General features: G+C 38.5%; 1 protein-coding gene across 8 annotated transcripts in view; it reads right to left on the bottom strand.

Annotated features, from left to right (window-relative positions):
• LOC127637408 (transcription factor SOX-5-like) overlaps positions 1-21136 on the bottom strand; it is a 257911-nt gene that overhangs the window by 74956 nt on the left and 161819 nt on the right. For 5 of the 8 annotated variants that reach the window (XM_052118438.1, XM_052118442.1, XM_052118440.1 and 2 more), the window contains exons 1-3: positions 19332-19537; positions 7272-7470; positions 1-70 (exon numbers count right to left, since the gene is read on the bottom strand). The exon at positions 1-70 is cut by the window's left edge and continues 156 nt beyond it. In XM_052118438.1, coding sequence (XP_051974398.1) covers positions 1-70; positions 7272-7470; positions 19332-19453 — 391 coding nt within the window. In that variant the 5' untranslated portion in view covers positions 19454-19537. Of the gene's footprint in view, positions 71-7271; positions 7471-19331; positions 19538-21136 lie in introns of those variants that run through there. The other 3 variants (XM_052118444.1, XM_052118443.1, XM_052118445.1) reach the window with 1 other exon arrangement.

Below are 21136 nucleotides of genomic sequence, written 5' to 3'. Positions count from 1 at the left end.
TACTGGGTGAGGTAGACGAGTTGTGATGGGGATAGGGGCTCAGGGCCAGGCCTTTACTGCAGTCCTGATCCTGAGCAAGAGAGAAAGAGAGACAGAAAGAGGAGTGTTAAACAAAGTGATAAACAGGCCTTCACTAATTATTTCTTCCTTTTCTTGGGTGTTGAAGCATATTTGTTTTTACTTTCATCTTCATTTACCCATCTGTACTATAGAAAGTCTTTTTCTCTCTACGGTCTGAAGTCTCCTTAGACAAAATCATTAGTGGCAAAAGTTTCGCCATCACAGACAACTGTCTCTTTCTCTGAAAAAAGAAGTTTTTCTACTTTGAATCAACTCCAAACACACAAGAACATCCAAGTTTTCCAACCACATTTTTCTTCTCTTCTTTACCAACATGACAGCTGCGATATCAATCACAATCACCATCTTTAAATTTTCATGCATTGATCTTATGTATAAATTCATGACAGTTCCCATTGCGTGGTTTCTATATGTAATGTGGCTCAGAATACAGCTGCACAAGTAACTTTCCCAACCCAGTCTCCTGACAAGTCATAATAATTAGAAAGGCATTGCATTAGTTGGGACATTTACTCCGATAGAGAAAAATAAACAAACTAATAAATTATGTAATTCCATTCCAAGTTTAACCCCTACCCCAAAACTAAACCTAATATTAAAGTCTAACATCTTACCCAAACTATAAACCTAACCATGCTTTTAATAATAAAATCACTGTTGTGAGCTTTTGAAAGAGCATTCTTACAATTTTTCCTAAAGTTTAACCCCTAACCCAAACCTAAAACTAAATTTAACAAATTTGTTCAAAGATGTTACCTTTCTTAACCCTTTAAGTTCTGAAGGTGTTTAAAAAAACAAACAAATTATATTTCCTTTTTCAGTAGCATACCCAAAAACAAAAAAACTAAAACAAAGAGGGTCAATCATTGGGTATATTTTTTAAGAAAAGTAAAAAAAAATGTAACGCAATAGATTATGATAAATGATGAAACTCTCAGCCAAAGAAACTGCTGAAAAAAAAAAAATCACACACAAGAACACACACAATTATAAAAAAAATTGTTTTGTTCTTTTTCTGATTTGGCATTATATATCTTTTGGTGTAAATAAGGTAGCTCCGAAAAACTGCTTTTGTTTTTTTTTTTTTTGTGTAATTTTGTATCGATATGACAAAGATATCAAAAGTTATTTCATTACAAAATAATTTATCCTAGTGTCCAAAAACCCATCCAAACAAATAAAACATAATAATTGTACAAAAGAACTAATTATACAACAATGACAAAAGGAATGCTCTCTCTCCAAAGCATGCAGGCATGAGTAATGAGATCTCATCCAGTTCCATTCTGTGTTATTTGAGACATCATTGAGTCTGTGTCATGTACTTGGCTCCATCTCCTGGTAGCCATATGTAATTAGAGTGAAAGATCCTCTCTGCCCATATTTGGATGACTTCCACCTCTGGTTGCAGCAATCTGAATCCTAATACGATTGCTTTAGTGTTCCATGATGCTGGACATTATACTACTTCATTTTTGATGAAGTCATCTGATCCAGAAAAGCGAATGTGTTTTTAGCCTTAGATTATATTATGTGCTTTGTGAACATTATGCATTGTGTGGATTATCAAGCGATCAGGCCAATCTGATATTAAAGGGTTAAAATAAACCGTTGGATTGAAGGCTAGCTAAAATGCCTGTATTGTATCGATTTGAAATTCAGTTTGTTGATCGGTTGGTGTCCATGTGAATAACAGTTGCAACTTTTCATAAAAGTGAAGTCAATATCTTACGATTTTGCTGTCTCGTATAAATTAACACAAGTTGCCATCAAACAGTAATGTTTTAAGAAAAAGATATAAAATATTATACAGTTTATTTCGCATTTCAAGTTCTCAGGCTTTCACCCAGCTCTCTGGATCTAATTTATGAAGTTTAATTAAAAAACAAGTCAGGTATTTGTAGACAGGGTCAACAGTCCATGTCCATTAATCAGGGTTAATCTTTGGGTAATCCATGTCTATTATCTTCCTTACCACTTGTGTGATTGACAGAAGCCTCTGCCAGTCAAACAATAGCTTAATCTCACTGACATGTTTAGATCTGCTGACCAGATTTACACCTCAACAATCAACCTCAACTATTACATGCCACCTGGATCCAACATCACGCAAAACAAAATTTTCTTTTCAAGTTCACAGAGTTCACCGAGGTCTCTGTGCAAGTCTATCACCCGCTTAGTTTTTAATAATGACATCTGCTTTTAATCATTAACTCAGGAGTAGAACGGAGAACAGCAGATGGTTGGTTTAGAGAAGCTTATTGCAACACGGATGACACAAGACTTTTTCTTATCTAAGATATAGAAAACTTACAAATGCATAATTACGACTTAATATCTGTAGAGTGAGACTGTTTAATGATGTTACTTGACCCATCAACAACAGAATTACTTCAATAATACATTATATTAATCTATAATCCTGTTATGTAAAATAAAGAGTATTGGCAATTGATTATTGTGCTTTATTTAGCATTTTTAAAAGTGCTATTTCTACTATTTTTATGTTGAAAATATTAATTTACTAAAATCATGCTTGTTAATTAATTAATTAATCTCAGATACCAGCTTTATGCTAGTTGTTTTTGTTTAATAATTTCAACCACTTTAGTATGCACATTAAAACAGATTGCCAACACAGTATACTGTATATACTTTTAAATTGGATATATAACACAGATTGACTGTTCGCTATCCATCATCATCAGCATCATCATAATCATGATAATAATTACTGTAGGACTAATTTGACTGAAACACTTTCAATCTTTAGGCAAACACACCAAGAGACATTTCAAGATAATACTCATACACTAACAGACTGAAGACCTTGTAAAGATCTTAATGGGCTTTTAACGAATGCAAAATGCAAAATATGACGGCTTGTATACTGATTTTCCACCATTTAGGATAATGTAAAGGTGTCTTCTAAACTTTCTGCAAAAAATAAAGAATGTATTCCTCACTTCTCTGACACATTTTCATTTAATTACTCTCTTCTCCTTTAACTGCAGTTGGGACATTCAAACTGGGATTAAGAGACTTCCAAAGTCACATAAAACGACACGTTGACCAAAGCAGCGTGAGATCACCCAATCAATTGCCAACAAAACTGTCAACTCACCGTTAAAGAACTAACAGAGAAAAAGACGGGAGGACGCGAGAGAATGGAAGCGATAGCTGGAGTGGGAGAGAGTGGCAGGCGTTTCTCCCTGCCTGCTTTAGTGTGGCATGCATCTTGAAACATGGTCACACCTGTCACTTCCAATCTATCTAATCCACTGCATACTTCAAACCGTAGCTCTCGCTGTCTTTCTTTTCAGAGAGGTCTAGAAAACAATAGGAATAGAAATGAAGGTAAGATGGTGATGGGGGGTACTGTACTCCCCTCGCTTCGCATCCATCCTACAGTATAGGGTCATTCCTGCTAAATGAATAAATGTAAATGTAAATGTAGATGAGCTAATATTCAGGTTAAGCAGTACACCTGATATTCAGGTTAAGTACCCTGTTGCCACTTCGAGAAAAAAAAAAAAAAGTACAATAAAACAGAACAAAATCTAGCCTTTTTGTTATCTGTTTTGTTTGTGTGTGTGTGTATGTGCATGTATACTGTATGTATTTAAATGCATTACTGATGCAGCATTCTGTGTGGTGTGGGCGGTTCTGCTTGAAGTGCAGATGTCAATTCTCTCATCGAAAACAGCTAAACTGTGTCTCTCTCCGTGACCCTCTCTTCATCCTCATACCTCTCCAGCATGGCAACGGAATTAAGCAACTTTTGTCCTCTTAAACTCACGTGACAGGAGCACATTTAAACACATTTCAACTCTTGCCAAGAAAGCAAAATTCCTCTTTTCCCTCTAGTTTTTCTCCCCCCGATCTTCTCCCTTCAGCACAGATGCCAGCATTCCTCCAAATTCCACCTTGTGTTTTTCTTTTTTAAATGTTGTCCTCTTCCTGTACTCCGCAGGATTCCAACCTGTTTCCCTTAGAGCGTTTCTCTCTTTCATTCTCTCCCACTAAAAAAATCATGCTTCCATATGCCAACTTAAATCCAGTTATTTTATTAACACGGGGGACTACAGGTAGCGTCTTGTGCATGCAGGTACATGCCGCCACTGATGTGGCACTAATGAGACTAACTCAATATACGGCGTGAGATTCTCTGGCTTCTGTTCACCATGCACAGAGGAAACTAACCTTCATGCTTGCTATCAGTTAAACTGTCAAGAGCCCCGCTGTTGAAACAAACTCACACACACACACAATCGAGTTGGACATGTCCCCTTTCCTGTGGTGCTGACACCTCGTCTGTTGTCTTAAGCCTGTGTTGCTGATCTCTACCGTGTGTTCACAATCCGCTCACCTCTAAACCTGGCTCAACCGAGCTATTGTCAGCTCCGATCCTGACGTGAGCGTGCACACACACACACACACACACACACACATACAGGGATGCAGATTTAATACTCACAGGCACTTTGCACCATTCCAAACACTCAACACCTCACAGTGTTTCACTTCATCTTTATATAATGTTTACAGACAAATCGATATGAGGTAAGGTTATATATATAAAATAGTGCTTTATTTATATTTTAACTTATCGTATTTGTAACATTTGTGTGGTAGTAAATTAATTGCACATTTTATGATGTCTGATTCAACCAAAACAAGAACACTAGAAAGGTTACACTTTATTTCACAGTGTTACAGTGTAATTACACAATTAAGTACTGAGTAATATTAATAAAAAATATGTACTTACTATAGGTTTAGGATAACTGTTAGGGTTTGGTTTAGGGTAAGTTGCTTTTAACTATGCATAATGTACTGTTATTACTATTGTCAGTACATGTAATGGATGGAAGGACATTAAACTTCATATCCTTATAAACAAGAATTATTTGGGTGTTACTTTATATTAGGTGGCCTTAACTACTATGTACTAACATTAAATACAAACAAGATTATGTATTTACTGTGTAACTACACGTTGTTCTGCAAAAGTCCCACATTTGCTAGGTAGGTTTAGGAGTAAGGTTAGGGTTAGGATTAGGGGTTAGAGTTGGGGTAAGGGTTGTGTTTGGGGTAAAATTAACAGTGTAACTAAAAATGTAATTAAATGCAAATGCTGTAAATGTAATTACAATGCAAGAACATGTATGTACATAATAAGTACATTGTATTAAATGGTTAAGTATATAGTAGTTAAGGCCACCTAATATAAAGTGGGTCCATTTTATGTCATATTTGTATTATATATATTATATATACTTTTAAATCATACTTTCCATTTTTCAAAAACAATGTATTTTAGTTTGTTTGTTTTTTAGGGCACTTCACAATAGAACGTTTAAGAAACAACATCAACTATTGAAACATTTTGAATTGGAAATAGCTAAATCTGACTCGTCCCCCCAGTTATATCTTAAATTTGAAACATACAGGAACACGTATTTCCTTAACACCTTTCCTCATTAACCGGACAAAAGAGAGAGTAATTAACACCTCACTACTATCACCCGTGTGTAAAGCTCTTCCCACCTTTCCATTTCAAAGCCTTCTATTTCGTTTACACAGCGCCAAGAGCGCGTTTCAAACTCTGCTGACCCCTTTATCCTGAACGCGCAGCTCTCTCACTCGGCAGCGCGCTCGTTTAGGATGAAGAGGTCAGCGGAGTCTGAAGCGCGTGTGCGCCGCTGCCGTGTTAATTTACAATGACAAGATAAAGCAGTAATCTTCCGCTGCGCGCTACCCAGGGACTCGCCGAGTCGATTTACACTTCCCTATCACTTTATACAATTGCTGTGACAAAGCCCCTCCGAGTCCCCACTCCTGTAAATCTCTCTCTCACTCAACTCTTCTGCCAGTCAGCGCGGATCGGCTCAGGGAAACTTAATGTCTCACACATGTCAGCCTGCTTTCCCTAAAATCTGCCCATGCTCAAGACGGATACGGTTTATTAATCCACATCAAATACAGTGAGCTTGTGTTTTTTCAATGCCGCATTTGTCATGTCAGCACAAGAGACAGCAGGCTACTCCTCCAGATTACAATAACACAACAATTACAACAGCTGCACTGCTACTGAAATATAATAACAATAAAATACTCTATAAACATTTTTAACGCTATAAAGAGAATCATTTGTAATTTGAATGTTTGTATTAGTACACCAAAACATATGATCCTTTAGAAAACACTAATGCATTGTAGTGCCTGTTGCAAATCTGAACATATAGTAGTTTAAAACTGAAAGCGACTGAACAGGACAGAAAACTGACAGTCATAAACAAACACACCATGCTGGCAGTCGAGTCTGTAGAGCCAAAAAGTCAGAATTGCTGGAGGACTTTGGTTTATTGTGGGAAAAGGTTCCAAAACTGCAGAGTTCAGCATACCCTGTAATCATTGAGTTAATTGCAGAATTAGCTTACCGTTAAGTTCCTTAAGTACTTATTCATTGTTTTACAGCCAAATTGATTCCCAAAGCCTGTTGTATGCACACAAGTTTATCGAGAGAGAGAGAGATATGGGAGTTGGGGAAAAGGTCACTGTAGAGATACTAATAGCTCAGGTGTGTGTCAACGTGAGGACAGAGGATGGGATCAGAGGGTCCACGCCTACATGCACATGCTATCTCACAAATAACACACACTGCATTAGCACATATTTCTTAAGTCATTATAAAAAATTAAAAAAACAGCATTTTTCCAGTCAGCCACTAAATGTCTCTGATATAACTGTCTATATCCTCCATGACAACATTGACCCATCATGAACTCACACTTCCCAAAGATACATGAATAGTCAAACACATATGAGTCATTTTGGACACTTTCAAAGAGAGGACCTGTCTCACAGTGCCTTCCTATGACATCATCGGAGGCATTTCCACACCAAAAGTTTGAGTGTGTCCGACGTGTGCAGGAGAAAGACAGCAGCTGTCGAAGCAGAACTGTTTGAATGAATTTGTATGTATCCATCTATGGGACAACTATTCGTGTGACAAGTTGCTTCAGTATTGGAAATACTTCAAATACAGGGAAGAGTCAACAGAATAGATATTAAGTGGGAGGAGCCAACACATGATTCATCCAATCATATGAGAGGAGTTTTAGTGTATTGATTTTACAGAAGATGTTCAGAGGGAGGTTATGGTGGTGGGGGGATGTCTGTCTTACCATGTTTGTGTGTAGTGCTGGGGGGCTATCGAGCAGACGAGGAGATTGCGGGGACACTTTGCTGCAGTACGAACTCAGGGGCAAGTGAATGACAGCATGTCCGTCAACCTCTTCATCGTCCAATCGCTGTCTGCTCGTCGCCATGACTACCTCTCCATCTGTTCCCCCATATGGAGAGGCTGGTCGCTTGGAAGACATCCTGGAAAAATAAGAAAGGGAGAGAGCAGAAGAGAAAGTGACTGAGGCATTCAGGAAAGACATAGCAGAGACAGATAGATGTGGCTGTTGTTTAATAGTTTAATTACCTAATGTACACTACTTTTAAATGACTTGAATGTGATCCTATGCTTAAAAAGCTAAACGCAATGCCACAATAACATTGGTGTCTCGAGATCTGTTTTTAACAGTTTTTAACACAGCATCTAAAAAATGCAAAAACAGAGAGACACAGTGGAATGATAGTGCATGTTTACATTAAAAAACAATTGGAAAACAGTGCAGTTTGGTGTTAACAGCACCTAAGGATATGCCACGATGGCCGACTATTCATCAATCAACCTACTAGTCGATTCATAAAAATAAAATTTTAACTTTTTATTTTTAGCAGTGGTGCTTTATTTAGCATATATAAGAGAGCTTCTCACACAAAGACACACAAATATATACATACAGACACATACTCTCTGATGTACACTGCTTCTAAAATGACTTGGGGGCCGTTCACACCATATGCGTTCCTACTCTGAAAAAATCTAGATGCAGTGCGCCACAAGAAAACAGAACGCAGGTGTCTCGAGATGCGCTTTAAAAAGTTATTTTTTTTAATTAACACAGCATCTAAAAACTACAAAACACTGTAAGATGCAGTGCATTGATCCAAGACATCCGTCCGTCTAGTGCATGTTAACCGACGGCAGACTGTTCATCTAAATTTTTTTATTATTTTTAGCAGTGCTTTATTTAGCATATATAAGAGAGCTTCTCACACAAAGACACACAAACACACACACACACACACGCTCTGATGTACAACACTTCTAAAATGACTTGATGGCCGTTAACATCGAAAACATTCTTGCACAAAAAAAAAAAAAAAAAGCTAGAGGCAGTGCTAAAAAAAGTGCAGAACGCAAGTGTCTCAAGAAGTGTTTTGAACAGTTGAATTTATTATAAACTTGACACAGCTCCTGAAAAACTTGCTGCTGTGCAAGTTACTGAAAATTGTCATTTTTATGCTTATTAAATTAATTTTCGACTGGCTACATGGGCCAGTTAAAATGTCTTGCAGGCTTTATATAGCCCTAAAGCCTGACGTTCCCCAACCCTGATCTAGTGCATGTTTACATGGGAAAACAGCTTGGACAGATGCAAAAACGTGTTCAGATTTTATTTGTAGCGAAGGTACATTAATTATCAAGTCTGAATTATACAGGGTGTCCTTAAGACTGATCATTCCAGTTTAAAGGACACAGTCTACCCGATCTTTAAAATATGTAGTTTCATAGTACATCCTTAATGATGACAGCCATCAACGCCACAGCTTTGTCAACATCCATCCCACCATCAAAGAGACATCCCACCTACACTATCACAACGCCATTTACTTTAGGACACAATGTGTATTTCCAGCCTATTTGATGTAAAGACTCGAGCGGCCCATTAAAGAAAAGTGCAGACAGCCCACCACACATCAAATATCACGTCAGGCCAGAACACAGTCAAACAATGGTGTGTGTGTGTGCCATAGTAGATTTTAATGACAGTGCATATGGTGTTGACAATGCCAGAGAAAATAGGCCATGATGAGGGTCTGTGTTCCTCTGATATGTTCGGGAAGAAAAAGCATTTATTTAATGAACTCTCACTCCCACAATGCACAGGGGGAAAAATGAATATGCTCTTGTAATAAGATTTCATCTGGTTTACGGCATTGCCTAAGTGCTTTCAGAGACATGTCTCAGCCTTGGGGGCTAGTGTTTCTATGACCCTGGGTAATAAGTACCTATCTTTTAAGACAGGCAAGGATAGAGAGAGAAGTATTTTATTTGTCTACTATTTTGTAACTGCTATCTTTGAAAAGAACTAAACAACATGCAAACCTATTTCTTCAAGTGCAGTGGTGTATTAAGTTTTACTTTTCGTCAAAAAGCTGTTTCAAGAGCAAAGTTGATGTAATGGTGGGTTTATTTAGCTGATTTTGTTTCACTCAAGTATCCTTCAACAATGAGCATCCACAGTTTTGGTACGGTACAGGTTTATGTGTGTGCCTACCTATATAGCTCTAGTTTGGGGCCAAAACTGCACCGAAAAGGAGCTAAATCTGAAAAAACTTCTCTTTAGGGACATTCAGCAATGTCTTCATATGGATACTCAATTCATAAATAAAGCTAATTCAAAGTTTAGTAACACGCTTAGTGCTAGTACATATAATTAGCTTTCTATAAAACAATATTGTGGCATGGCGGAGGGTGGGGCCGGTCGTGATCCTACACACCCGGTCCCGTATTAGGCTAATTATGCCTCCGTGAGGTTTAAAGGCTGACTGCAGAAGGCCGTGCGGGAGTGAGAGATTGTTAGCGGACATGTCCGTCATGTGTGTTTGTGTTGTCTTTTAAGTTTTCCATTAAACTATGATTTATACTGTCAAGCCGGTTCTCGCCTCCTCCTTGCCCATCGTTTAACTGTTTTACACTGGTGCCGAAACCCGGGAAGGAGGAGGGATACGCTGTAGTAGAGTTCTCGCCACTACCGTCCACCCCAACGGAGCAGCCGCGGCCATCTGCCGGGGGACGAGGAGCCCAGCCACCTGAGCGAGGACGATGCCGACCGCCTGGAGTGAGAGAACCGCTGCCAGGGGCGGAGTCGCCGCCTACCGGCCGCTGAAACGCGGCAGGGTTTAAGACCGCCGACCGTGAGCGGGGAGGGGCTCACTGCCGACCGCCTGGAGCGAGAGAACCGCTGCCAGGGGCAGGGGAGACCCCTTCTAGTCCCTGAGAAGCGGCGGGGTGTTCTGTCCGCCAGGGGCTGGAGGACTGCCTCGGATCCGCCCGGAGAGGCGCGGCTGTTGTCCCATAAAGGGTGGAGGAGTGGCCGAGGAACAAGCTGCGGCGTATCGGAGAACTGGCGAGTGAGTTTTTTTTTCATCTCTCTCTCCTCTCTCTCTCACTGTCGCTCTGCGTTGGCCTTTATCCTCTTTTAAATTTTACAGTTTTTTGGGGGGGTACTACACTGTTACAGGAGTACCCTCCCATTTTAATCATTTCTGTTTCCCTCCTTGTCCCTCCCTCGTCCAGGTAGATGGGGATGACCTGCCGGCAGTCAGCGGAAGGCGCCTCCCCCAGGGAAGGTGACGTCAGGCCGGGGCTCCCCAGCCTGAGAGAACGAGGGAGGAATGTGGCATGGCAGAGGGCGGGGCCGGGTCGTGATCCTACACACCCGGTCCCGTATTAGGCTAATTATGCCTCCGTGAGGTTTAAAGGCTGACTGCAGAGGGCCGTGCGGGAGAGAGAGATTGTTAGCGGACATGTCCGTCATGTGTGTTTGTGTTGTCTTTTAAGTTTTCCATTAAACTATGATTTATATTGTCAAGCCGGTTCTCGCCTCCTCCTTGCCCATCGTTTAACTGTTTTACAAATATACAGTAAGTCTATGGTACAGTATTTCCCCATTTAGATCGCCAAGTAAATGCGTGTGCTGAACTGTATGGTATTCTAATAGCCCTTGCTTGACTAAGACGCCACATGTGGCTGAGCTTCTGGGTGCTGCTAAGGTTTCTTTTTCTTATTTACTGCTTATTTGGTTTAGATTAGCTGCAAAGACAAACATCATATAATGTTTCTAATTGTCTGGATTGGATAAATAAGGCTCACCTCACCCAAACCCAAGGTTGTCGGCTATGAAAATGATGAAGCCATGCTTAAGACAGCACAGACATGATAATCTATGATGCAGCTATCATATTTCTGGAGTTTGACAGCCCCAGCTCTAACAAGTCATAACAAACACTGTAACCCAGGTGTGTTATGAATATATTATATGTATGTGTGTGAGAGAGAGAGTATATCTGTGTTAATTTGGCTGTATGATTCTGAGTATGTGTGTGTATAGTGGGGTACCTTGGCTGTGTGCTGGTTCACACTGGGGCAGTAAAAGCAGTCAATGCAGCTGTATAAACTGCAGTTGGGCAGTCAGAGCCACATGGCCTGTCTGCCCCTCCAACATCACTCTGTTTACTCTACCTCCAGACACTCACACACACTGGGCCCTTTTGTTTTACTCCCCCTACACACACACATACACCTCAGGCTTGCTCTCTCTAACAAACCAACCCCCAACACACACATCGGGACCAAGAGCACAGTCCTGGAGACAAAGACACACACATTATCCTCATCTAAAAGTAGGTTTGGGTATCAAGAAATGATTCTTGTTCAGTAATGGTTCCATTTTTTAAAAACACTGGAACCATATTATTTTCACGAAGTCCGGTTCTGTCAATGGTTATTGGACATCTACATTCCACCGTCAATTCTGATGGTCTAATTCGAGAATGAACCACTCTTATGAATCGGTTCTTTTTTATTCATTCTATTAAAAAGATTCACATGAATGAATCGTTTGAATCACTCTTACGATATCAGTCTCAAACAGAAATCTGATAAAGTGTTAATAACTGTTTAGTTAAGGATTGTGTGACTTAATTCAGTGTAATTACATAGTAACAACATATATTATTCATATGCCAACATTTACTTAAAGATACACAGTCAGAACAGAGATCTGTTGTAATACATTGTACTAATAAAAAGAGGTTACACTTTATTTTACAGTGTTCTTGTTACAGTGTAGTTACACAAGTAAGTAGTGAGTAATATTAATTAACAACATGTACTTCTAGGTTCAGGGTAAGTTGCTTGTAATTATGCATACTTTACTGTTATTACTATAGTCAGTACATGTAATATGTATAACAAAGACACTGTAAAAGAAAGTGTAACCAAAAAGAATATGAAATTATGTAACCAAAACTAGTTTTTGTTCAGTATTTTTGTCCAGTACATAGTTACAGGACAAATTATTGTACCTTTTATCAACAAAATTACAGATAGAATCATTAATGAAATAGTTAACTGGAATTGCTAAATTATAATTAATTAAAGAGTCATCTTGCAGAAAAAGAAGGTTTAGTAGTAAAGATTTAGGTCTGATCCTCTTTTTACAACAAATCTGCGACTGTTTTTCATTTGCAAGCACCTTTGGACACATCTCTTTTCTACTCTTTCCTATCTCACACATTCTCCTTTTGCCTCTCTCTTCCCCACTTCCTTCCCGGTCCACTGACAGAAGCTTTTCACAGCTCCTCTTGAGCAATAAAATAAAATAAATTTGTAATTACTATACAAATCCGCTCCCCATTTGAGCAGGTTATACCCACTTTTTCATTTAAAGTTGCCAGACCTGTCGTGGTGGGGAATCTGCATGAAACATTTACAGCATATCGAGATGTTGGGATTAAAAAAGAGAGGGTTTTATTGAGCAGATAAATTGGCAGAAAAGCTGGTCTCCAAGGTCATAATTAGCACCATTAGCATAATTTCACTACATCCTTCAGTGGCTCCAATAAAGCCGATCCTGCCAAACAGACACAGATCCCCGTCCACACACACACACACACACACACGCACACGCGCACGCACACACACACACACACACACACACACACACACACACACACACACTAGTCCCTGAAGATCATACTTCCATACAAGCTAGACATGTCCTCTTATTTGCATTGTAAACTTTAACAGCAGTCTTCGCTCATTATCTGGTTGATTAATAACTTTACTGCCATTCATTTTCACAAGGCAAATAATTATGATATTCATAAACATCCATGTACATCAAAGCCATACGAGCGCAGAGGGCTGATATGGGTGAAGTGACTAAACACACACACATGCTCATGATAACAGAAATTATGTCAGCATAATCTTCCAACACCCATGTTATCCACTTCAGGGTGCATTATGAAAAAAGTTTATAAGAAAATGGCATCATAAGTTATCCAAAATAAAATGTCATACTGAAGAATTCACAAACTGTCCCACTGCAGTTGAACCACAGGTCTAGAGGCTAACTTTCACGACTAATCATTAAAAGCTAATGGCCGCTCCATGGGTGTGCCACTCGCCCCCCTCCTGTTGGCCTGTGCGCGTTAAGCCCAGATTAAAAGGCACACTTCCCCTTTGAGCCTAGACACAGATTGAGAGCTCCCCTAAGTCCCTCTCATATCACATGTACATTTCTCCCCAGATGCTAATCGTCCAAAATACAGGGTCCATTAAACAGTGGAGTGGATCTGCACTTTAAATACTGAATCTGGGAGCTTTACCTAATCACCATCACCATGCAGTGGTTAACACTACAGAAGTGCCTCTAATGACAGGACATCATTTAGAGGATAGGGTTGTCACATGTCACACATAGATGTTCACAGCCCATGAAACAATTTTGATATACTTTGCATCGATTTTGGTCATCTGCCTACGATAAAATAACATTCATGCACAGAGTGGTCAATTATTATTAAGCACGGCAGACTGATGGTTTACCTGTAACACATTACCATAGACACACATTTCAATGATGAATTACCATAGACATCTATTGTTTTTTTTTGTTTTTATTAAACTGTTTTATAAGCTGTAATTATTATTATTATACATTCTATAGACTACCCATCACATAAATCATAACCCTGCTTCTGAAAGAAAAGTTTTAGCATTTTTAGACAAATTCAGGATGTCCCCGGATGTACCCAAAGGGTGGTTTTGTTAAATGTATCTAATTTTTAGGGACAATTTTGTCTCCAATGTACTGTATTTCAAGGTAAATCCACAAACACAAACACATACACACACGCACGCACGCATGCACACACACACATTATTAACAACGGCATATTTCTAAAGCGTCATTGCTGAATGAAAACTTTTGGCAATTTTAGACTTAAAAATAAAAAACAACTTACTTTACAATACTATTATTTACCTTTCAGGATGTCCCTGAAATGTAGCTCATTTATTGGGACAATTTTGACCCCAATGTATTTCTAAGTGAATCCAACACACACACCCTATTATAAAAGTACCCAATTTCTAAAGTATTCCTCAAAAAATAAATAAATAAAACATTGATAATGACATTTAAAAACATTATTACAAAGCGTTAAGGTAAACTCCTGGGAAATATTATTATTATTTGATTAGGCAGGTCAGCTGTTCCTTTTTATTAGACTGTGGGAATGAAACAAATTGTGTCCGTTCAGACAATCAGCCCGTTGAGCACAGATAACAACAGCCGGAAAACCGAGAATACCTCACAATCCACTCGGACATCTGGGCATTAGGAGGAGTACACAACTCATCTCTCTCTGTTTACTCTTTATCTTCTGCTCCCAGGACAATAGCCACAGATAAAGTCTCCTTTTGCACAATGGACCATTTGTCCGAGCTCGAACGCTCCGTTTCTGTACTGTTTTTTAGGTATATTACTTCACAGCTATTTATAGCGCTCTCAATTTCTCTCTCTGTGGGAATGGATCGACTGGCAGAGCTGCGAGTGACTCCGCTGAAGTCAATTTATCTGTAGTGCAAATTTGTGAGGGCTCTTCATCATTCACACCATATTCACTAATCATACTGCGTTCACAACTGCTGTGAGGGCACTTGGACTTGTCTGGCATTTTTGTGGGTTAATTCACCAAAACTTAATTGAAAGATTAAAGTGTTTTCACACAGTTCATAAGAGAATCCATACAAGCAATTTCACGCATGCATCCGTGCTTCTAGATAGAAATATTATTTCACACAAGGACTGAGTAAAAACACAAAGCAGCTTCTGTTTCGTCCCACTGACGTGAGGGCTGCGGGGCTACCCCAGTTTCCTGTCCGGTGTCGCCACAAAGGCAAGAACACAAGAGTCTAATGTCACTGTCATCCATTACTGTTTAGGCATGAAGGTGAAGTCACACGCATACAAAATCAAAAGTCATAGGAGCAAACTGAAAACAACTCTCTCACACAAATGCATATTAAGCAGTAGTGTTTGCCGCTGGGTGGATGCAAGGCACCAGCAAGAGCACTGTGCCCACAGCAACAAAACTGCTGCCACACACACACACACACACACACAAACACACAAACACACAGGTTTTGCCAGTATTTTAGTCATCACTTCATCTGTCTGAATAGTTTCCTGTCATCTTTCGTCTGTAATTATTTATTTCTCTGGACTGACTCATGTTTTCAGTGACATTTTACATATTGCACACACATTGAAAACATCTATGAAAACTTTCTTAGCCTCTGCTTTTCTTCTTTTAATGTGTGCATGAAGAAATTAACTAAATCTGTCAAAACCTTTCTTTGGGGACATCTGGGGACGTCCTCATTTGGTAAATGTGTGTGTGTCTGTCTGTCTGTCTGTCTGTCTGTCTATCCAAAAGTTTCTTTTAAAGGGGTATTGTTAGGGTGTGGGTTAGGGTCTATTGTAATAATACTTATCTTTATATAAAACAATGCAAGTCTATGGTATTTTCACATTTAGATGGGAAGAAAGGGTTGTTTATGGACTGTGCTTTTCCATCGTGACATGCTCCAAGAAGCAGCTGCAAGTTTGAGTCAAATTGGAGCAGTTTAAGCTGGTATAATTTACTCCATTCATACAGGCCAGTACAATAACAAATTGGGTGTAACAGGCAAATGCAAACAGGCATGGCAGGCGCACACACCATCTTTTAAGTCATTCCATGCAGAAAAACTCCTCCTTTTCCTTAAGTACCTGCATGTACAGAGCCATTATTGTAGAGCTTGAGGGACCAGATAACTTACACATGACATGAAAGCATTTAGCTGAGCAGCCCATTGATTTATATTATTCTTCACATGATGCAATTGTCTGCTGATATTTGACCCCTCACCTCTGACCTTCTGTCACACAAAGTCTTATTATCCTCGTGATAAATATGTAAAATTACAAACCCTGCACTCATCGTCAAGACTTAACACACACTCATGTTGTTTGCAATCACTTTGACTTTTTTCCTTCTGTGGAACTTTCAGTGTATGGAAGAACAGATGGGAAAAACATGAGGGTGAGTGATTAATTTTTTTGGGTGAACTATTACTTTAACCTCGCAAACTGCACAAACTCAGTTCTCATCTGTCTCAACGGACATTGCGATGATCAGCTGATTGCACAGGGGAGGTCTGGGAAGAGTTCTGAGGGAGGGGAGGAGGGACCCTTCAGCATTCTTCTCTGCTAGCCCTCCTTTTTTCATGGAGACACGGTTATCAAGTCGCTTTGAGAGCTCATAAGACGGACAACACAATGGAGCCAGTCTGCAATGAATGACCCAGAGAGAAGATCCAGAGCCTCCATCAGTGAGACAGAACACACACAACACACACACACAATTACTTAACTACTTGAATGTGGACATTACCATGGATTTGTTTTGTTTTATTATATAAAGCCAATTACTATAGACTAACCCTATCCGTAAAATAACCTTTTGCATAATAACAGTAATAGTAATAATAAGTATACTTTATTTATAAATACATTTTCCAATTGAAGAAAATGGGAGAATTTGTCAGATTTAGCTCACTTGACACACTAATATATCCTTAAACTACAGCTAAAGTTAAGCATAGCAGCACACTTTAGGTAACTTACAAAGCACCTTGCTTAGCGTAATTTGTATTAAAGTGATGGAGAAGAAAAGGCCGGCTTTAAAGACATCTAAACCAAGAAAAAAAGTGTCTGACTCTGACCCAGAGAAAAGCAGACAGAGAGAGTGAGATGTAACACAACCATCCATTAAAGGAGGGAGACAAATGGAGAAGTGTTTCAAGTCCACTTTCCCCCTCCCTTCCTCGCTGTGTCTCTCTCTCTTGGAGGAATGTGAAAGTTTGGCCATAGAATCTCCTCTCATCTCTTCCACTGCAACTGAACTCACCCAAAACACAAGCATTATCTGCACTGATAATACAATTATTATTATTATTTATTATTAAATGTGCCATTATTAATGTCATTATACTTATAAATTGAAAATAGTGTTTAATATACTAAAGATACAAATACAACAATATCTATGCAGAAAGCAATATTTGTTATAATAATAATAATTTGTTACAACAATGATTTTTTCTTCTACAGTTTTCATGTTACTATGCATTTACATATGTAATTACTAAGTAATAATAATGAACTATGTGTTATTACTGTGTAATTACTTTGCAGAGCTGCTTGTACTATCATTGTTATTACTATTGTAAATATTAATAATAATAACATATCATATGTAACATTGATGTTGTAAAATAAAGTCTCAACAATTTTTGTAGTTCGGATTATGTGAAAAATGCTTATAAATATGTATTTTTAGAATTTAAATGGGTCAAATATCTTATAACAACTTTTTAATAAGAAAAACTGATAGTTTCTAGTTTAAAGATAAAACTAAAATGCCTTTATAGCAGCTGCAATTTAGATTTAAGCTTTCATGTTCAAATATTCTCAGTACTCTTGAACGTCAACATTGGGACAACAACCATAAACTAATTTAAATCACCATTTAACAGTACGAATTCTCTGTTTTTCCGGCATTCAAATCATTCTCTGCAAGTACAAATGCTATTTGTGAGCTTTTTCTCATACACACACACAGAGCCACACATACACTCTACGTGAACAATCGCCACACTTTCTCCCTTTACACAAATGTCCGGCAAACCCCCGTCTCACACTGTCTGTAACCACTGACAGCGAACATTACTGGAAAACAGAGTTTAACCATCCTTTTCTTCTAAGTCATTGTAATCCCTGCAGTTATCACTATACATTCTGCTTTTCTGTGTAATCCTTTAAATGTTTAATTCCTCATAGTTGTTGTTATCTTCCCCCCACCTCTTTCCTCCACCCGGAGAGAGCTGTGATTTATTAAAAACACATTTTCCCGATGTATAAATGTGTTCTTAATTCAGGGATAAAACCCCAGAGTTTATCGGCAAACAAAAGATTAGTTTCATCTGGTAAAACAGTGCAGTGCTCTAATGCAATAAAAAAATGTGTGTGATGGGGGTTTGGGGGGTGGCTAGCATTATAGCTAGAGTATTATGGGTAATCTTCCCTATGGAGCTTTACAGTCAAACATTCGTTATTCTGCAGCAAAGCCAATTTTGTTGACATTTTAAAGTAGGTGAGAAAATTTCCCACCTCTCACGCAAGATCAGCACAACAGAAGGCCGACAAAGACATCTGGCCACAGTAAAAAAACAAAAGACAAACAACACCAACAGAGATTAAGACAACACAGGCAAATGGTTAACCTTGAATAAAAACATGCAATAACTTTTAATACAAAAAAGTGAATAAATTCAAACTGAAGTCACACAGAAGTGCAACATGAGCAAATAGAGTAGACATGAAATAGTAAAAGACAGAGTGTCTGTACAAGGGAAACACTGTCGGGAGAGCTCAGACACTTATCAAAATACAATCTAACACATGCACACACACACACACATAAACAGGACGATAGACATATACAAACACACATATGCACGCACAGTCAAGCAGACCCAACATTAAGCAGACAAAGAAGGGACGACAGTAACCTGTTAGACTAGACGAAACATTTACAACTAAGTTTCAGTGTTGGATATGTCCTGCCATGCCTTCTTGTGAACGAGAGAGCAATGTACCATAGTCAATATACTGAGTCCAGCTAGCGGACAATACACACAGTGTGTGCCTTGAATTTACACACATTCAACAAAACTTTCTTCTCTTTTCTAAACCGCAGACACATTCACACAGAGTCAGCCCTAAACGAAACACTGCAGCAACAACTTGCCACACAATGATCTAAAGTAGACTTTTTTCACATTAACACACACAAACAGACATACTTTCTTTTTTCAGAACATAAGAGTGGTTACTTCTCCTATCTGACATGCCTAGGATAGTGTGTGCATGGGTGTGTAGACATACCTGTTAAACTCCTGAGGAAGCTCAGGCTCAGTAAGCATGCTGGAACAAGGGGTCTGAGAATCCTTCCACGACAACATACACTTCCAACACCCGGAGACCTCAGAGAGCACGCACACACACATACACGCACACGCGCTGCCTGGTGCTCCTGTAACCTCTCGCAAAACCTAAAGACTGTTTCTGCCTGCCGTACACATACTCTCACATGCAGCGAACCTCGCACTCCCTCTCTCTCTCTCTCTCTCTCTCTCCCCACCCCTCTCTCTAGGGCTCTAAGCTGCTATATCGACTCTTAAAGGAACAGAGCATGACACAGTGTAGCGCAGAGCACAGCTACACTCTCACAAACACACTTATACAAACACACGCAGCAGCACTGCCCCCTTCCTTCATCCACGGTGTCCCTCTGTCATACTTGGGATCAAACACAGACTCTCTGCACACACACACAAACACAATGCACTCTGTGCTGCAATATTTTACGTTCATACATTGGTCTGGCAACTTTACCTCCACAACTCCTTTTAAACAAAATAATAATTTTTTTAACAAAACTGCTTTTTTTACTCAAACATATTGTAAACGAAAATTAAGAGATAGTTCATCCACAAATCAAATTTTGTCATAATTTACTCACCCTCATGTCGTTCTAAACCCATACAACTTTCTCTTTTCTGTGGAGCACTAAAGGAGATGTTTGGCATAATGACAGTACTTATTAATCTTAATTTATAAATGCAGTTAAAGATATTGTTTATTGTTAAATCATGATACTTAATGCATTAACAAATGCTAACAAATAGAACCGTATTGTAAAGCATTAACAAGAAACAAGGGTTTTGAACAACATGAGGAAATGATGACACAATTTTCATTCTTTGGTTAACTCTCCATTTTCCCAAAACAAATTACAAACACTAAATAAAAACCTGACCTGTGTCAGAAATTAATTCTCTGGGGCATTTTCTACTTTAAGAGAGCACATTTTTCCTAACTATATATATATATATATATATATAATATGTACTGTATGTCACCCTAATTAAACTTAACCAGTTCATTAACATTAATAAAACATAGGTATGTGGATAATGCAGTCAACATGGTATTGTATCATATCATATATCCTGCAACATCTGGACAGACGTTTGGCCATAGAATCTCCTCTCAGCTCTTCCACTACAACTGAAGTCACCCAAAACAAAAGCATTATCTACACTGATAATAATAATAACAATTATTATTATTATTATTATTAGATAAAAAATATTTTTATTATTAAATGTGCCATTAATAATATCATTATACTTATACATTGAAAATAGTGTTTAATATACTTAAGATAAAAATACAGCAATATCATTTTGGTCAGACATTTTTATTTTACATACAGTTTTCATGTTACTGTGCATTTAAATATGTAATTACTAAGTAATAATAATGAAATACATGTTATTACTGTGTAATTATTTTGTAGAGCTGCTGATACTTACATACTGTTATCATTGTTATTACTATTGTAAATATTAATAATAATAACATGTCATATGTAACATTGAAGTTGTAAAATAAAGTCTCAACAATTTTTGTAGTTCAGATTAAGTGAAAAATGCTTCATAAATATGTATCTTTGTATTTAATGGGTCAAATGTAATAAGAAAAACTGGTAGTTTCAAGATTAAAGATAAAACTAAAATACCTTTATAGCAAATTCCTAACTATATATTGTGGAGCGGAGGTGTGCGGGGCCGGGCTGGAATGTCGCACGCCCGGACCCCAATTGGCCTGATGGGGCATGCGAGGGA

Source organism: Xyrauchen texanus, chromosome 45 (assembly GCF_025860055.1).
Source record: "Xyrauchen texanus isolate HMW12.3.18 chromosome 45, RBS_HiC_50CHRs, whole genome shotgun sequence".
NCBI lineage: Eukaryota > Metazoa > Chordata > Actinopteri > Cypriniformes > Catostomidae > Xyrauchen > Xyrauchen texanus.
This window is presented reverse-complemented; position numbering and strand designations above follow the sequence as displayed.